At 39.6% G+C, this 20513-nt stretch overlaps 2 protein-coding genes across 2 annotated transcripts in view; one reads left to right on the top strand and one right to left on the bottom strand.

Moving 5' to 3' along the window:
* The window catches only part of LOC126074400 (HLA class I histocompatibility antigen, A alpha chain-like), a 110056-nt gene that overhangs the window by 61198 nt on the left and 28345 nt on the right, over positions 1–20513 (top strand). The window lies entirely within an intron of this gene.
* On the bottom strand, positions 17262–18128 carry LOC126077243 (olfactory receptor 2H2-like). Its single transcript, XM_049886420.1, has one exon. The coding sequence runs from the start codon at positions 18126–18128 to the stop codon at positions 17262–17264; it is 867 nt and encodes a 288-aa protein (XP_049742377.1).

Genomic DNA, 20513 nt, shown 5'->3' with positions numbered 1-20513 from the left:
CATAAGACAAAGCACAACTGCCGCATAAGATTTAAGCTGTAAATCTTTATGGAAGCAGACTGCCACATCTTTCTCCTTTGGAGAGGCTGATGGATTTGAACAGCTGTCTTTTTGGTTATCAGCTGAGTAATTAACCACTATGCCATCAGGACTCCTCAAATTAATTAGTGTTCATTAATCAGCAAACATTTATTGAGCACACATTATGTTCTGAGCACTGTGGCACTACTGAATTGTCCTTTTATTATGGGTGGGGGGAATTAGAAAGAAATGTGCACTGAACAAATTTCCTGATTATAAATATTGGTGTACAATTGATCTTATGTTCTACCAGGAGCATGAATTAGCTAGAACCATTCATATTCTACTTTACATTTCTGCAGGGGATAAAAAAATGTCAATTGTAGAGTAGATTTCTGCTCTGGGTGAAGTGATTCCAATCCCTGAGAGATCAATTGGGTGACCTCAGTCTTTCAAAAATATCATTATGATTTACTAAACTAAAGATAAGAATTCTCTCTGCAAAGGGAAAGCCCTAACCTCAACTTTCCACTATGTGTAATAAGGGAAAATAACAACAGCAACAACAAAAAAATAGTGTTGATCATGAAATTTTTATTGTCTGCATCCATAATGGCAAAAATTCCACAAGAATTGGGGCTTGGAAATGGTAAGCTTAAATAAATCTTCTTCCTTTCAGATAAGATGAAATCTGTAGTAAAAGTACACCATGCTGAGTTCCAGGCATTCAAATAAAATTTGATTTTTCATAATACTTGGTTAATTTATTAATGTGTAATTAAAAAAAAAAACACTTTTATTTTGAAATCAGCTCAAAACTGAGGCAGGGCCAAGATGGCAGAATAGCCAGATCCTTCCGGTGATCCCTCTTACAACAAAGATGTGAAAAATCGGGTGAAATGATTATATTTACAACAAAGCAGGAGCTCTGAACATCAAAGGCAAAGTTAGAAAATGGACTGAGTGGCAGGGGAAGAAAGAGATGGTTCAGGAGCAAAGAAGAGTTGCCAGACCTGAATCACTGAGATCCCTCAGGCACCACTCCCAGAAGTGGCTGTGGTGGGCTGGTGGTAGCATTCAGCCACAGTTTACCCAGGGAAAAGCAGCCAGCTACACAGCCTACTCACATTTCCGGAACCAGAGAAGGAGGGCACTCTCAGCAAAAGCTACGTCCGTGGGTATATTTTACTGTGGCCCTCGCCCCCCAAGCCAACTTCAGTGGCTGTTGATTCCCCTGGGTCTCAGATAGGCCCATTTGAGTGCCCAGAGCCATGATCCTCGACTTGGAGAAGGAATAAATTCACAACAGGGGGAAAAGATAATTTGCTAGCTTCACTAACCTGGGGAGCTCAGGACAAAAGAGGCTCCTGTCTAGGCATAAACTCTCCCTAGAATTTGAAAACCTTTTCCTCCCTGCATGGATCTGTGTGAGCCGATTTCAGGAGAATAGGCCCTTGCTGGCAGACTACAACTGTTAAGCTGTGTGGTGGAGAGGTAGGTGTTTGATATTTGACACTGCTTTGCCTATTAAACAGGGTCCTCACCTACCCACATCAGGGGCCTAAGAACTGGTGGCTCCACTCAGGTGGAGCCACGACAGGGGTCCAAGGATAACTCATACCCCCAGTCCTTGCAAACAAAAGCACTGGGTATCCACGGTCCATCTGCAGAACCTGCCCATCTGTACATTCTAGGGAACAGGGATGCACTTTCCTCAGAGACACTCAGGAGACAGTTCTCAGCCCCCTGCCTTGTTCAGAGTTGACCCCCTGCTGCAACCAGATACCACTACCTACACCAAACACCCCCACACCTCTAATACTGTAGGAGAGAGCCTCTACCACACACTTGACGACCAACTACCTGGACACCTGAGGTGAACCCACACAAGAAATGTGAATGGAATCATAAACTCATATACCTGATAAGAGTTCTAGCCATTTGGTGACAGGACGTCAGAGCTCCAAAGGTGAAAATAATCAAGCTAGCTCACTCAAGCAACCCATTTGGGGAGATGAAAACAAAACAAAGCAAAAACTAGGATACAGTAAGCAAACACAAAATAAAGTAATACAATAAGTTATAGATGGCATGGAGACAACAGTCAATATCAAACCACATAAAGAAACAGACCATGATTGCTTCAACAAGCTCTCAAAACAGAGCATCGAAGGATCTTCTGGATGAAGGTGCCTTCCTGGAATTACCGGATGCAGAATTCAAAAGATTAATATACAGAGCTCTTCAAGACATCAGGATGGAGATCAGGCAATATGGAGAACAAGCCAAGGAACACATAAAACCATTGAAGAGATAAAAAGATTATTCAAGAACATAATGAAAAATCTAATAAGCTGCAAGAATCCATAGAGAGATAGCAATCAGAAATTCAGAAGTTTAACAATAAAATTACAGAATTAGACAACTCAATAGAAAGTCAGAGGAGCAGAATTGAGCAAGTAGAAGGCAGAATTAGAGATTGAAGATAAAACACTTGGCACCAATATATTAGAAGGAAAATCAGATGAAAGAATTTTAAAAAATGAAGAAACCCTAAGAATCATGTGTGACTCTATCAAAAGAAATAACATACGAGTGATTGGAGTACCAGAACAGGGAGGGATAACAGAAAATATAGAGAGAATTGTTGAAGATTTGTTGGCAGAAAACTTCCCTAATATTGTGAAAGGTGAGAAGGTATCAATCCAAGATGCTCATCGAACTTCACATAAGATAGATTTTAAAAGAAAGTCACCAAGACACATTATAATCAAACTTGCCAAAACCAAAGATAAAGAGAGAATTTTAAGAGCAGCTAGGGATAAATGAAAAGTCACCTACAAAGGAGAACCAGTAAGAATAAGCTCGGACTACTTGGGAGAAACCATGCAGGCAAGTAGACAATGGGATGACTTATAGAAAGCACTGAAGGAAAAAAATTGCCAGCCAGTTTTTTCAGCAAAACTGTCTCTCAAATATGAAGGTGAAATTAGGACATTTCCAGATAAACAAAGGTTTAGGGAATTTGTAAAAACCAAACCAAAACTACAAGAAAGACTAAAGGGAGTTCCTTGGTTAGCAAATCAATAATTTCAGGTATCAATCTTAGACTGGACAGAGCAATCAGATGTTAACCCAGACAGGGAAATCACAAAAATAAATCAAGATAAAAAACGACCAAACAGGGAAACAGCAATGTGATTATGTAAAAGAAACCAACACTAAAATAATAAAGAGGGACTAAGAGACGTAGTCATAGATCTTTCATATGGAGAGGAAGACAAGTTGATATAAAGAAATAAAAGGTAGGTTAAACTTAGAAAAATAGGGGTAAATCTTAAGGTAACCAGAAAGGAGACTAACTATCCTACTCATTAAAATAAAATACAAGAAAAAAATAGAGACTCAGCAGAAACAAAATCAATGACAATGAAGAAGAGGAAAAGACGGTGTATAAAGACAAACTACTCACCACAAACAATTAAGTGGGACATAGAATTTGTCAGCAACACACACAAAAAAATCAAAATGACTGCGTTGAACTCATACCTATCCGTAATTACGTTGGATGTTAATGGACTAAATGCCCTGATAAAGAGACAGAGAGTGGCAGAATGGATAAAAAACCATGATCCCTCTATATGCTGCCTACAAGAGATACATCTTAGACTTAGAGACAAAAACAAACTAAAACTCAAAGTATAGAAAAAAATATATCAAGCAAACAACAATTAAAAAAGAGCAAGAGTGACAATATTAATTTGTGACAAAACAGACTTTAAAGTTAAGCCCACCACATAGGATAAGGAAGAACACTATATAACGACAAAAAGGGACAATATACCAAGAGAATATAACCAGGTTAAATGTTTATGCACCCAATGACAGGGCTGCAAGATACATAAAACAAACTCTAACAGCATTGAAAAGTGAGATAGAGAGCTCCACAATTATAGTAGGAGACTTCAACACACCACTTTCGGTGAAGGACAGGACATCCAGAATGAAGCTCAATAAAGACACAGAGGATCTACATGCCACAATCAACCAGTTCGACCTTATAGACAAATACAGAACACTCCACCCAACAGCAGCCAAGTATACTTTCTTTTCTAGTGCACACGGAACATTCTCTAGAATCGACCACATATTAGGTCATAAAGCAAACCTTAGCAGAATCCAAAACATCAACATATTATAAACCAGCTTCTCTGACCATAAGGCCATGAAAGTACAAATTAATGTCAGAAAAAGCTGGGAAAAGAGATCAAAGACTTGGAAGCTGAACAATAGCCTGCTCAAAAAAGACTGGGTTATAGAAGACATTAAGGATAGAGTAAAGAACTTCAGGAATCCAATGAGAATGAAAATACTTCCTATCAGAGCCTTTGGGACACAGCAAAAGCAGTACTCAGAGCTCAATTTGTATCAATAAATGCACACATACAAAAAGAAGAAAGGGCCGAAATCAAAGAATTATCTCTACAACTTGAACAAATAGAAAGAGAGCAACAAAAGAAACCTTCAGGCACTGGAAGAAAGGAGATAATAAGAATTAGAGCAGAACTCAATGAAATAGAAAACAGAAAAACAATTGAAAGAGTTAAGAAGACCAAAGGTGGTTCTTTGAAAAAATTAACAAAATCAATACACCATTGGCCAGACTGACAAAAGAAAAACAGGAGATGAAGCAAATAACCCAATAGGAAATGAGATGGGTGATTTTACAACAGACCCAACTGAAATTAAAAGAATCGTATCAGATCACTCTGAAAAATTGTACTCTAACAAATTAAAAAACCTAGAAGAAATGGATGAATTCCTAGAAACACACTACCTACCTAAACTAACACAAACAGAGGTAGAACAACTAAATAGACCCATAACAAAAGAAGAGATTGAGAAGGTAATCAAAAAACTCCCCACAAAAAAAGCCCTGGCCTGGACAGCTTCACAGCAGACTTCTACCAAACTTTCAGAGAAGAATTAATACCACTACTACTAAAGGTATTTCAGAACATAGAAAAGTATGGAATACTCCCAAACTCATTCTATGAAGCCACCCTATCCCTGATACCAAAACCAGGTAAAAATACCACAAAAAAAAAGAAAATCCAGACCTATATCCCTCATGAACTTAGATGCAAAAATCCTCAACAAAATTCTAGCCCATAGAATTCAACAACATATCAAAAAGATAATTCACTATGACCAAGTGGAATTCATACAAGGTATGCAGGGATGGTTCAACATTAGAAAAATAATTAATGTAATTCATCATATAAATAAAACAAAAGATGAGAACCACATGATTTTATCAATCGATGCATAAAAAGCATTTGACAAAGTTCGACACGCATTCACGATAAAAACTCTCAGCAAAAAAGGAATAGAAAGAAAATTCCTCCACATAATAAAGGGCATTTATACAAAGCCAACAGTCAACATCACCCTAAATGGAGAGAGCCTGAAAACATTCCCATCGAGATTGGGAACCAGACAAGGATGCCGTTTATCACCACTCTTATTCAACATTGTGCTGGAGGTCCTAGCCAGAGCAGTTAGGCTAGATAAAGAAATAAAGGGCATCCAGAGCAGTAAGGAAGAAGTAAAAGCATCTCTATTTGCAGAGGACAACATCTTATACACAGAAAACCCTAAGGAATCCTCCAGAAAACTACTGAAACTATTAGAAGAGTTCAGCAGAGAATCAGGATACAAGATAAACATACAAAAACCAGTTGGATTCCTCTACACCAACAAAAAGAACATCGAGGAGGAAATCACAAAATCAATACCATTTACAGCAGTCCCCCAAAAGATAAAATACATAGGAATAAATCTCACCTGAGATATAAAAGACCTATGCAAAGATAACTACAAGACACTACTGCAAGAAACCAAAAGACACTTAAATAAGTGGAAAAACATATCTTGCTCATGGATAGGAAGACTTAACATTGTAAAAATATCTGTTCCACCCAAAGGGATCTATAGATAGAATGCAGTTCCGATCTAAATTCCAACGATATTTTCTAAGGAAATGGAGAAACAAATCACCAACTTCATATGGAAGGCAAAGAGGCCCCGAATAAGTAAAACATTGCTGAGAAAGAAGAAAGTGGGAGGCCTCACTCTACCTGATTGTAGAACCTATTATACCTCCGCAGTAGTCAATAGAGCATGGCACTTGCAGAACGACAGATACATAGACCAATGGAATAGGATTAAGAATCCAGACATAAATCTATTCACACACGAGCAGCTGATATTTGACAAAGTCCCAAAGTCAGCTAAATGGGGAAAAGACAATCTGTTTAACAAATGGTGCTGGCATAACTGGATATCCATCTGCAAACAAAATGAAACAAGACCCATACCTCACACCATGCATGAAAATGAACTCAAAATGAATCATAGGCCTAAATATAAAATCGAAAACAATAAAGACCATGGAAGAAAAAATAGTGACAATGCTCGGAGCTCTAATACATGGCATAAACAGCATACAAAACATTATTAACAGTACAGAAGAGAAACTAGATAACTTGGAGGTCCTAAAAATCAAACACCTATGCTTCACCAAAAGAGTATAAAGATTACCTAAAACCCAGTGCCCTCGAAAGATTACCTACGGACTGGGAAAAAGTTTTTAGCTATGGCATTTCCAATCAGTGCCTGATTTCTAAAATCTACATGATACTGCAAAAAATGAACTACAAAAAGACATATAACCCAATTAAAAAATGGGCAAAGAATACAAACAAGCAGTTCACTAAAGAAGACATTGAAGCAGAGAACAGATACATGAGAAAATGCTCATTATCATTAGCCGTTAGAGAAATGCAAATCCAAACTACAATGAGATTCCATCTCACTCCAACAAGGCTGGCATTAATCCGAAAAACACAAAATAATAAATGTTGGAGAGGTTGTGGAGAGACTGGAACATTTCTATGCTGCTGATGGGAAAGTAAAATGGTACCACGACTTTGGAAATCGATTAGGCTCTTCCTTAAAAGGCTAGAAATAGAACTACCATATGGTCCAGCAATCCCACTTGTTGGACCATATCCTAGAGAAATAAGAGCCTTTACACAAACAGACATATGCACACCCATGTTCATTGCAGCACTGTTTACAGTAGCAAAAAATGGAAGCAACAAAGGTGCCTATCAATGGATGAATGGATAAATAAATTATGGTATATTGACACAATGGAATACTATGCATTGATGAAGAACAATCATGAATTCATGAAACATTTCATAACATGGAGGAATCTGGAAGGCATTATGCTCAGTGAAATTAGTTGCAAAAGAACAAATATTATATAAGACCACTATTATAAGAACTCCAGAAATAGTTTAAACTGAGAAGAAAATATTTTTTTGTGGTTATGAGAGGGGGCAGGGAGGGAGAGAAAGGCATTTTCACTAATAGATAGTAGATAAGAACTATTTTAGATGAAGGGACAGACAACACACAATACAGGAGAGGTCAGGACAACTGGACTAAACCAAAAGCAAAGAAGTCTCCTGAATAAACTGAACACTTTGAAGGCTAGTGTAGCAGAGGCAGACTTTTGGAGACCATGGTTTCAGGGGACATCTAAGGCAATTGGTGTAATAAAATGTATTAAGATAACATTCTGCATCCTACTTTGGAGAGTGGCGTCTGGGGTCTTAAATGCTAGCGAGCGGCCACTTAGTTGCATCAGTTGGTCTCAACCCACCTGGAACTAAGGGGAATGAAGAACACCGAAGACGGAAGGTAATTATGAGCCCAAGAGACAGAAAGCCCAGAGACTACATCATCCTGAGACCAGAAGAACTCGATGGTGCCCAGCTACAACTGATGACTGCCCTGACAGGGAACACAAGAGAGAATCCCTGAGGGAGCAGGAGAGCAGTGGGATGCAGACTCCAAATTCTCATCAAAAGACCAGGTTTAATCATCTGACTGAGACTAGAAGGACCCCAGTGGTCATGGCCCCCAGGCCTTCTGTTGGTCCAGGACAGGAACCATTCCCAAAGCCAACTCTTCAGACAGGGATTGGACTGGACAATGGGATAGAACATGATACTGGTGAAGACTGAGCTTCTTGGATCAAGTAGACACAAGAAACTATGTTGGCATCTCCTGTCTGGAGGGGAGATGGGAGGGTGTCGGGCGGGGGAGGGGGTCAGAAGCTATCTAAAGGGCTAGGAAAGAGAGAGTGGGGAAGGATTAAGTCAGCAAATTGCATGTGCAACATTGTATGGAGCACATATTAGTATCGATAAGATGTGCCAAAAAAAATTAAAAAATGGATGGTCGTAAGTGCAATTCATGGTAAATATGTCAAAAGCCGAGGATTACCTGTGCAACCTTTACCAAGGTTTACCAATTTTTAATATTTTGACTCATTTGTGTTCCCATTCTACCTCAATATATTTACATATTATATTTGTTCTGGGCCATTTTTATTTCTGAGCCATATTCTACTTAATATTTCAGTATGTATTTCCGAAGACAGTTGGTCTCTTAAACACTGTACAGTGATCAATTCAGGAAACTTAACATTGATATAGCTCTATTTTCTAATGTACAGTCCATATTCTGATTTTGTCAATTGGCCCAATAATGTCCTCTATACGAACAATTCTTTCTCCTCCTGGATCACCTATTGTACTTAGGTGTCATTTCTGACCCTGGCCTCTTTAGCAGCCTATTATAAACCACTGCATCAATGGGTTTGCTTCAAAATATTGGGCAACGTGGTCTGTCCCTGCCAGGATGAGCTGATACACTGGAATCAAGAGTGATCTCATGCTCCTGAGTGTTAAGCAAGTGTCACAATTAGCCATTCAGTAGCCTGTACCTGCTGAGAAGCAGCCGGGTCATGAACCTGTTTCTCCGTGAAGGCTTCCGTACTCACGTAGCCAGAGAAGTCTGTCACCTGGTGCAAACAGTGCATCAAAGGCAACAGCGGTACCACAGAACGCATCTGTCCGACCTACGTGTTCATTAACAGCTACACTAGCAGCACAATTCAAGGAAAATCTCATAACACGTGTTGAAGAATGGCCTGCAGATCACGCAGAGAAGCGGCATCCAGATCGCATGAGGAAGCCCGTAACATGGGAAGCGTTCACATGTCAGAAACAGGTCCTGAATTAAAAAAATTGAGATCTTTAGTTTGAATTCGTGAGATTCAAGCAACTTGTCCAGAGCAAAGGATGCTATTTTTGAGACAACAAATTAAGGAACTTGGAAAGGTAAAAAATGAGAATTCTTTCACAGTGTGAAGACCTGAATAATTGCCCATGGTTTTGAGTACAAGAACTGTAAATCTGTTGCCCAATCTTAACATTTTTGAGCTGCATTTAAGCAGACTTTAGACCATTAAGCTGGGCAAGGAAATGACCAGGGCATGGGTCTGTGAGAGTCATTTTAGGGGAAAGACACAGACTGATTTGTAAAGCCCTTGAAATATAGATTTCTCGTAGATGTATTCCTCACATTGTAAATATGTTGTGTAGAGTGACGCCATGAGAAGCCATGTGTAATAGAGCTTAAAAACCAAACCCAGTACCGTCGAGTTGATTCCGACTCATAGCGACCCTATAGGAAAGAGTAGAGCTGCCCCATAGAGTTTTCAAGGAGCGCCTGACGGATTTGAACTGCCAACCCTTTGGTTAGCAGCCGTAGCACTTAACCACTATGCCACCAGGGTTTCCAGTGTAATAGAGCTTAGACATCCAAAATTAATCAATACTGAGGTAACTAAAAAACTAGGCTTTTACATGTAAACCTGTCTGTAAGATAAGTTTTTAAGAAAAAAAATATTAGAGGGGCTTAATTTAGCATTCAGAAATTTGCGTTTTCAAAAATTCAGTGCAAGCGCCAGGGAATCTGTGTCTAAGATACGATGTTGAACCATATGGGCAGTGAAACAACTGCTTCCATGCTCGCACCTGATCAAGAGCAGTGTTTCCACATTTGTTTTACAGAGAAATGTTTTTCATTTCCCGTGTGTTCCATTTTCCTTTGAAATTCTTGATGTGATTTTATCCGTTTTTTTTTTTTTTTTAAGGCTCCTCTTTTTCTCCTTTCTTAAGGCACTGCTGCTATGGCACTTTTCTGTAACTTTTTCATTCCTGTGTATGGTAGCTTCAAATTGCGGTGATAGAGCATAACCCACTTGTTTGTGTGAACTATTGAAATCCATTTGCACCCTCCTGTAAGAATAGAGTTAAAAGTACCAATGGGCATGTGTGCTGAAAGTACACTGATTGCTCAAATATAAGGAAATAATCCAATGAACTTGGTTGTGGAAGGGGGAAGAGGAAACAAAGCTAATCAGATGTGAATTGTATCTGTTGTAATAAACACGTTAAAACAAAACAAAACTAAAGCACACTGGGAGTCAACAAACAAACAAACAAACAAACAAACAAACAAACAAACAAACAAACCCAGTGCTGTGAAGTTGATTCTGACTCATAGTGACCCTATTGGACAGAGTAGAACTGCCCCGTAGAGTTTCCAAGGAGCACCTGGAGGATTTGAACTGCTGACCCTTTTGTTAGCACCCATAGCACTTGACCAGTATGCCAGCAGGGTTTCCACACTGGGAGTACACTGAACATCATCAGAATAGAATAATAGAAGGCAAATAATGCAAAGATATTGGGTGGTTGAGAGACAGAGATCTATATAGAAAAGGAGCACTGTGTGTGAATCAGGGAATGTTTCCTGGAGGAGATGACTAAAGTTTTACTCTGAAAGAGAACAGTAGGGACACAGAGGCCACCTCAAAGGTAGCTGGGAGGTGGCAGCCACTCTGATAGTTGAGAGGCAGGAACTAGGCAAGTTGGTGGGTGGGGTGGTTGTTGGAGGGGCTGTAGGATGGCAGCAAGTATCTCCAATCACAGGGTCTCTTTTCTGTGCTTAAAAGCCTCATCTCATCTCAATATTTGTCCAGATGACCTCTCTTTGTCTCTTTTTTTATTTCTTACTTTCCTTCCTCCCATTGTTCCTTTCACCCTAAGGGATATTTTTCTTCTAACTTTTTTTTTTTTTTATCATGTTGTTAAATATTTGAACAAAAGGTTTGTTAAATCTTAGAAACCTCCTATGTTCTTCTCCCTGATCACACCCTCTTCCTTCTCTTGAGTACCAAAAAACCGAAACCAAACCCGTTGCCATCGAGTGCCATAGAGTTTCCAAGGAGCAGCTGGTAGATTCAAGCTGCCGGCCTTTTGTTTAGCAGCCATAGCTCTTAACCACGACCCCACCAGGGTTTCCTTCTCCTGAATAGGCAATTGCTATTCAGATTCTTCTTCTTCTTCTTTTTTTTTTTTTTTTAATAAATTATTCTTATGTTGTCTTATAGCATCACATTTTTGTATTGCTAAAAAAAAAGCCAACTGCTCCTTATTCATCTGTCAACTATTATTTCTAATATCGTTTTGAATTTCTTGTGTTCTTACTCATTTGGCAACTTCCTGTCTTCCTCTGTATGTTATATCTGAATCTTCTCCATTTTCATCATCCTTTGAATCTCTTCTATTCTCTCGTCTTTCAGACCATGTCTTTTCTGAACCCCTACTCTCTTCTAGTCCTTCTCTTCTGACACTGACAAAGTCAGACACCACTTTCCCCACTTTCACTTAATTTTATCATTCCATGCCTGCATCTATTCCTTTACTGATCACCAAGGAGTCACTGTTGTACTAGATGCTACAAGGGATTAAACAATGAATCAGAGAGAATTTCTGCCCTACTGCTCAGTAAAGATAATCAGGTTATTTCTTTAGCAGTTACCATATGTACCCGGGACTGTGCTAAACAATTTCCTGAATACCTGATTCTCAAAAGAACCCTGCAAGGTAGTTGATATCATTCCCATTTTACAGAAGAAGAAATTGTCTTGGGGAGGTGAAGTCATTTACCCAAAGTTACTCATCCAACAAGTGCCAGAACCAGGATTTTAGATCCTGTCTGATTTCAAATCTGGTGCTCCTGCTGGCTCCACTATAGAGGACATGTGGAAATTTGATGGGCCATAGGAGAAGAATAAACTTGTAACTTACCTGCAATCAAGTCAGAATCTCCTCATTGTCTTGCTGCCAGACCTCTCCCAAGACAAGGAGCTCCTGGACTGGTTGGAACCCCCACTTGATCCTCACAATGAGAACTGAGAGCAAACTAAGGAGAAATGGGTACCCTTGAAGGGATTGGACATCAAGTCTCAGGCAATACTGTCAATTGTACATGCTACCGCCACACACTTTTCCAAGTAATCACTACTACTTTATGACCGGGAAGTTATTACTATCTTCTGTCGTTGTTTTCAGATGAAAAACTGAAACACAGAGAGGAAATATAACTTGCTCAGAATCCTACAAACAGAGCTGAGACTTGAACTCATGTGGACTGACTGCTTGCCTAACCGCAGCCCAGCACCACTTCTCTTCTTGCCACGTGATGCCTTGGCCAGAGATAGCTCTTAGCGTGGAACTCTTTGTCAGCGAGCTCCCCTCCTTAGTCCAGGAAGTTAACCCCTATTTTAGTGGCACTGGAGGTAGAAAGGGAGGCATGGTGAGGGAATGGAGGGAGGGATGCCAGGACTCCCATCCCAGGGACAGAAACAACTCATTAATTCTGGCAAGACTCTGGGGCCCCACAGCCCTCAGACAATTAATTAGCTATTGGCACTAATGATGGTTAAGAAAAGGGGGAAGGAACCACAGGAAATTCACCAGCCAATGGTGCTCCCTGTGGTAAATGACAAGGTCATCTGCTGCTCTCCTCTGTCATTGGGAAATAGAAGGCCATTGTTCTTCCTAGTGTCTGATGCTATCTTCTCAAGTCTATTTCAAACCCATTCAATATCCCATTATTTTGGTTTATTCTCTCCTTGGTGAAATTGTTGTAATTTGCATATTATAAGATGCACAGATTTAAAGTGTACAGTTTGAATTTTGACATCCTCAATAACGATACAGAATATTTTCATCATTCTACGGCTTTCTGTGCCTCTTTCCTCCATAACTGTCCCCCCATAGTGCCCATCCCTCCTTGTCCAGAGGCAACCACTATTCTGATTTCTATCACCATAGTTTAGTTTTGCCTCTTGTAAGACTTCATACAAATGGAATCATGCAATGTGTACACCCTTGAGTCAGGCTTCTTTCACTCAGCATAATTGTTTTGAAATTTGCCCATGCTGTTTCATGTGTCAGCAGCTCATTTCTTTCTTTTTTAAATCAACTTAACTGAAGTACAATCTACATACAATAAAATGCACACATTTCAATTATGTCATTCAATTAGTTTTGACAAGCATATACACCTGGATAACTATCACCTTATTCAAAATTTGGAGCATTTCCCTTACCTTAGAAAGTTCTTGAATGCCCTGCCTCAGGCAAACGATTATCTGATTTCTATCATGCTAGGTTAGTTTTTTTCCTGTTGTAGGAACTTAATGTAAATAAAATTAGATAGTACGTATGATTTGTTTCTGGCTCCTTTTGCTCATCATGTCATTGAGATTCATTGATAGTGTTTCATATATTAGTAGCTTGTTCCTTTCTATTGCTAATAGTGTTAAACTGTATGAACACACTACAATTTGTTTATCCATTCACCCGTTGATAGACATTTGGGTTGTTTCCAGCTTTTGACTGCTGTGAAAAACTACTATAAACATTTACATACGGTTCTTTGTGTGGACACATTTTAATTCATCTTGGGTAAAACTAGAAAAAAAAGGGTAAATACCTAATAGTGGAGTTTCTGGACCATATGATAAGTGTCTGTTTATAAGAAACTGCCAAATTGTTTCCAAAGTGGTTGTGCCATTTTACACTCCCAACACCTGCACATTGTTGGTTAACACTTGCTTCTGTCTGTCTGTTGGTTTTAGGCATTCTACCAGGTATGAAGTGCTCTTTCATAATAGTTTTGATTTGCAATTTCCTGATAGTTAATGATGTTGAACTTTTTGTCATGTGCTTATTCATTCTCACATATCTTTTATTCAAGCCTTTTGTCCATTTTTTATTGGCTAGTTTGTCTTGTTAGAAGTTGTAGGCATTAATTATATAATACATGCATATAAAATATATAGTAAAAATTTCTCTCATACTATATCTTACCTTTTCATTTTCTTTCTTTTTTTTTGCTTCTTTTTTCCTAAATTTTATTTATTTTGTTGTTGTAGTTGTTGAGACTATACACAGGAAACATATGCCAATTCAACAATTTTTAGGTGTACGATTTAGTGACGTTGATTACATTCTTCGAGGTGAGCAACCATTCTCATCCTCCTTTCTGAGTTGTTCCTCCCTCACTAACATAAACTCACTTCCCCCTAAGGTTCCTAGCTAACCCTTCGAGTTGTTGTTTTCAATTTGTACCCATATAGATAGTTCTTAAAAGAGCATAATGCTCAAGGATGACTTTTTAATTTTATTGATAGTTTCTTTTTTAAAAAAATGTGTTAAGTACAGATAGTCCCTGACTTATGAGGTATTTGAGTTATGACGAACTGCATTTCCAATCCCTTTTTTTTTTCTTTTTTTGGGTACATCCTATCGTTAGTAATATGTACTACATACAATGTTGCAGTGCGTAATTGAATGAAGGTATGATTCTCAGATGTTCACTCGCAGATGTTCAATGTGAGGATTTATAAAGATAGTGATAGTAAGAGGCAATAATAATGAAACCTAAAAAAAAAAAGAGGTCTTCGATGTATGTCAGAACCGAATTATGAGAGAGTCATCAGAAAGCAACCCCACCTTAAGTTGGAGACTACCTGTAGTTGTCTTGTTATTTTTATGGAGTCCCTGGGTGCTACAAATAGTTTTAAAGTTCTCAGCTGCTAGCCAAAAATTTAGAAGTTGAAGTCTACCCAGTAGTGGCTTGGAAGAATGGTCCAGTGATCTGCTTCTGAAAATTAAGCCATTAAAAACCCTGTGGAGCACAGTTCTGCTCGGACACATATGGAGTTGTCATTATTTAGAATCAACGTGACAGCAACTGGTTTTGGTTATTTTGTTCCATTCTGACAATTTCTTTTAACTGATGTGTTTAGATCTTCATGGATAAGAATCCACATAAATCCAATCCCAAAAGGGTGGAGATTAACCAATTTAATCCCCACTTTCCCACTTCTCAATCATCTCTGACACTAGCAGTCCATGGGACACACTCTCTCTCTCTCTACCTCAGCCACCTGGATCTAGGTCAGAGCTCACATTTGAAAGGACACTGTCCTTGAGTACAAAACAGGCAGACACCAGCAGGAAACTCATGAGTCCATATGACACCCTTATTTCTGACCTGTGGGTCACAAATTTGGGGCTTTCCCACTACCACTTCAGGAGGTCAGCCACAAACTCTGGGGCCTCTCTTGGGTCCTTCACTTTCACCTGCAGGCTCTCATTATTCCTTTGGGTTTGTTAATTCACTGGAGTGACTCACAGAACTCACAGAATATACTATACTTACAACTACGGATTTATTATAGCAAAGGATACAAATCAGTATCATCATAAAGAAAAGATGCATAGTTGAGGCCTGGGAAGCTTTCGAAAGTGGAGTTCCATAGACTAAAGCAGGCGAGTCACCTTCCCTCTGCCAACCAGGAAGCTCTCAGAGCCTCTGTATTCAGAGCCTTCAGTAGTTTTATTATGTAGTCATGATTGAGGCCTTATTGAATATGCACGAAATGTTAAATCATGCTTTGGGCTTTCTTATTGTTTTTATGGAGGAGATAATTTTTAGAGGTCCTTATGCTGCCATTCTGCATATGTCACTATAGTTTTTTTTTGTGTGTGTGTGGATGCTTTAGGTATTACAATATAAATAAACTAACTTTTTACAGGCTATTTAAAATTAATAGTTTATCATACCATGTGGAGTATAGAAGGCTCGCTACCAATGTGTGTATTCAGATGAGATTATATACATACCCAGTTTCAGTTCATTCTCCCTTCCGGTTGTTACTTAAAGAAGAAAAGGAGAAAGACATGTAAAATAGAATCAATGTAAGAGGAGAAAGTGGAGAGAAAGGGCCTTGAGAAAGAAGGAAAGAAGACATGGTAGGACCTGGAAATGAGGCTAGAGAGATGGTGATGATGGTCAAGCACATACATGACAGGCAAGGCAAGGCCACCTCCTGGCTGATTTGCTGGTAAAGGTACAATAAGTGACTTTTAGTTCAAACAACTTAAAACTTGCATGCAAGAAAGGCCTGGGTATCTACTTCCAAAAAACCAGCCAGTGAAATCCCTACAGTTTACAATGGTCAGATCCTGTTGTGCATGGTGTCACCACAGTTTGGGGGCTCAGCAACAGTTAACAACATCAATATTGCTTACATAAAAAGCAAAAGTAAGAGGAGTCAAAGGTGCTAGCTTCTTGAGTCCTTGCTCCCCACACTAAAAAGGATGGCATTAATACAAAAGGCTCCATATGACTGCCACTCGTGTTGTGGGATATCTCACTGCTCACGAGTCAATCTAGACTGTAGCTAAGTCTCATTATGTTCTGCAGCTATTTCACAAGGGGCATGGGGCAGAAAGCCTCATTCCTCATCAGAACCTGGGAGGAAATGAGAAAGTGTCTCATGATAGCTTCTCAGGGGATATAAAGAGAAGATAGAGCTGTCCATGTGGAAACTCCTCATTCCTGGAGAATCACGGGCATCCTGCCAAGTCTCAGATTGGCTGGAGTTCAAGCTTTGCTTGTGTGGGCTATGTGGATTCATGCAAAGTCTCCAGGGTGCCGTGGTGGAGCTGTTTCATTACACTGATACAACTGAAGAGAAACTGTATAGCCAGAAATTGGCATGCTTGGGTTAGGGAATCTATTATAAAGACAGTAAAAACAGGACGGAGAAGAAAAGAAATATTAAAAATCAACGGGCATGATAATGTTTGAGATGAAGGCATCTTATTGAGGTCCTTCCTCCTCTTAAAGCTGTCTCTTTCTCTCTCTGTCTCTCTCTCTACCCCTTTGACTCTCTTATATACCACGTTGTCATACTGTGATCCACCGTAATGGCTTAGGTGTATGTGGAGAAGGCAGAGTGCTGATGAATTTAAACTTGTTCACAAAAGCATGAAGAAACTTTTTAATTTAGATAGCACATTAAGCTGCTATCTCTGACTTTTCCCTGGATCCTCATCCTTCCCCAGCAACCTCATGAATGCCCTCTTGAACTGCTTGTTCCACAGGGTTTATATGAGAGGGTTAAGTATAGAGGTTCCCACTGCATAAAAGAGATCAAAGAACTTGCCCCTCTTTTGGGCACAGGAATTTTGGGGCTGGAGGTAGACAGCAATGACTGAGCTGTAGAAGATAATGATAACCATGAGATGGGAGCAGCAGGTCCCAAAAGCCTTCCTCCTCCCCGTTGCCAAGGTAACTCTCACCACTGTCTGGGTGATGGCACTGTAAAAGACAAGGATGAAAGTGAGGGGCACAATAAAGATGAAGACTCTGGCAACGAACATCTGGATCTCATTGTAGGTGATGTTCCCACAAAAACAGGAGAGCTGAATTAGAGATGGGACCTCACATGAAAAGTCATCTATCTGCCCCTGGGGGCAGAAGGGTAAGTGGAGGGTGGCTGGTGCCTGAACTACTGATTGGACCATACCTATGACCCAGGTGACAGCCACCAGCTGCCCGCAGAGGTGGGGGTGGATGATGGCATAGTGGAAGGGCTGGCAGACAGCCACATAGCAGTCAAAGGCCATCGTTGTCTGCAGGATGCACTCAGTGGTCCCCAGGGGCATGAAGATGAAAGACTGGACAGAGCAGCCAAGGAAACTAATGGTCTTCTTTGGGCCCCAGAGGTTGAGCAGCATCTGGGGGACAAAACTTGTGGTGAAGCAGATATCCAAGAAGGGGAGTTTGGAGAGGAAAAAGTACATTGGAGAGTGGAGCCTGGGGTTCAGCATGGACGGCAGGAAGATGAGTGTGTTGCACACCATGGTCAGGAGGTATGAAGTCAAGGCCATCGTGAAGAGACTCTTTTCCAGTCCTGGGTGTTCAGAAAAGCCCAGGAGGAGGAAGCCCCCCTGGGAGCTTTGGTTGATCATGGCCTATTCCTTCAGAGCCTAGAGAGAGGAGAGAGCTGTCATCGAGTGTGTTCCAATGTATTTAATAAGAATCTACCCTGAGTATTTTCAGGTCATAGAGATTTCCCTTCTCCCTCTTCTAACCCAGCCTACATTTTTCAGGCTCATCACTGTCCAGCAGCGCCTTCTCTTCCCATGTTCCTCCTGATGAAATGTTGTCTAGTGAGCTCAAAGAAACCACAGGTGTGCTGGGAAACAGATGGAATTTCCTACTGGTACCTCTTACTTACTCTTCAAGGACAAAGAAGGCTGATGCAAAATATGAGATTAATTAATTGGTTTTCATTCATTCAACAGATAGTTAACGATCAGCTATTTTGTTTTGAGTGCTACGGAGTTATGAATATTCTCCTAGGTATATCCAGAAAGAATGAATAAAGAAATGCTTTTAATGAAATTTCCTGATCATAAATAAGAAATATTTCTGTAGCCTAGTTTTCTATTGGGAGGGAGCATAAATTTTCTAGAATCTTTCATGCGTTATTTACTTTTGCCTGATTTTCAAGGTGGTGGACATAGACCAAATGTGTGGATTAAGTAGGAGCTTCTCCCTCTGTGTAAAGTAACCCTATCCATAGGGAGTTCATCAAGGTGATTTTGTCTTTTTAAAACAAGGTCATTATGATTTACTGAGCCAGATACAAGAGCTTTCTCTACAAATGCAAAACCCTAATCTCAACATTATGTGCAATGTAGCAAAGTAAGACCCCAGAACACAGCAATTTATGGAATCTTTATTGTCCTCTGTAAGTGCAAAATTTTTTATGTGATGGGCCGTAAAAATGCAAAAGATGATTTTTAAAAAAATCTTTTCTGGCTCAGGTAAGATTACATCAACAGCAAAGCAATGAATTGAAATTGAGACATTCAAGTAGAATTTGTATGCCTCCTTAATTCAACTCACTATTTATGAGATTTTGAAAAGATTTTATATAAAAATTTCAAGCTTACAGGAAATTTCCAAGAATAATCTAAAGGCTCCTGTATACAGATTAATCAGGAATTGTCATTTTGGCAGTTTTTTTTTTTTTAATCATTCCATCTTTTTGATTACATCTACAATTATGCTTATTCTGGGCTATTTGAGAGTGGATTGCACATATTATGCCTCTTCACTCTTTCATATTTCAGCATGAGTTTCTAAGAAAACAGAAATTCTCTTATATACACATAAAAACCCATTACTATTTAGTCAATCTTGATTCCTAGTGACCCTGTAGGACAGAGCACAACTTCCTCATAGAGTTTCCAAGAAGCGGCTGGTGGATTCGAGCTACCAACCTTTTTGGTTAGTACCCAAAGCTCTTAGCCACTGCACCACCAGGGCTCCTATATAAACATAGTAGTTATTAAATAAAGAAAATTTAACACTGATAAAATATTCCTGTCTACTCTGTAGGGTTGCTATGAGTCAGAATTGAGTAGACAGCAATGGGTTTGTTTGGTTCTATAGTCCATACTCTGATGTGGCCATTTGTCCCAATAATGCCCTTTCTGGCAGTTTTTCCCATAGAAAATCCTATCCAGATCGTGTGCATATGACCCTGGCCTCATTAGCAGCCTGTCTTTAGTCACTGAAACCAGCCTTAATCAAAGCATAGGGTGAGAGGTTCAGGCCTCGGCAGGGGCAACTGAAAGGCCGGAGTGAATATGAGCTTAAAAAAATTTTTTTTTTCTTTTTTTATGTACATGAAAAACACAGGGGAATACATGGAAAATTGTCAAGACCCCAGAAATTAAAAGCAAATAATGCAAAGATAATGGGTAGGTGAGAGGAGTTGTCACAACAGAGAAGCAATCTGGGTGGGTGAATCAAGGACAGCCTTCTGGAGGAGGTGATCTGGATTTTTGTTGTGAAAGACAGCATTAAGGTAGAGATCAACCCGGAGATGGGGTGGGAAATGGCAAGCACCCTGGTACTTTAGAGGCAGGACCTCAATTTCTTCTGGGTACTGACAACCTTAGGAAGGACATTTAGGGAATGAGTGGCAGGCAAGTTGGCAGTCGTGTTGGCAGAAATTGTCCTGGAAGTTTTATGATGGCATGACCACCTCTCCATCACAGGATCTCCATTCTGTGTTAAAAGCTATACCGCATCTCCCTTTTTGCCAGGACTCCCTCTTGTGTGTGTGTACATTCTACATTCCTTCCTCCATCTTACTTTTCCCCTTGAGGATATGGCTTTTTTCTTGAGGAAAAAAATGTTAATTATTCAAACAAAAGAGTGGTATAAAACATGTCTATGAATTTTATAGAAGAAACACAGGACTCAAATCCCATATAAACATGCCCCCGTCCCTTCAGCTTGCCAAAAATTGGAGCCCTACAGCCCAGAGACAATTAATT

This window comes from Elephas maximus, chromosome 1 (assembly GCF_024166365.1).
Source record: "Elephas maximus indicus isolate mEleMax1 chromosome 1, mEleMax1 primary haplotype, whole genome shotgun sequence".
Taxonomy (NCBI): domain Eukaryota; kingdom Metazoa; phylum Chordata; class Mammalia; order Proboscidea; family Elephantidae; genus Elephas; species Elephas maximus.
The sequence above is the reverse complement of the archived record's forward strand: the minus strand, read 5'-3'. Positions and strand labels throughout refer to the sequence as shown.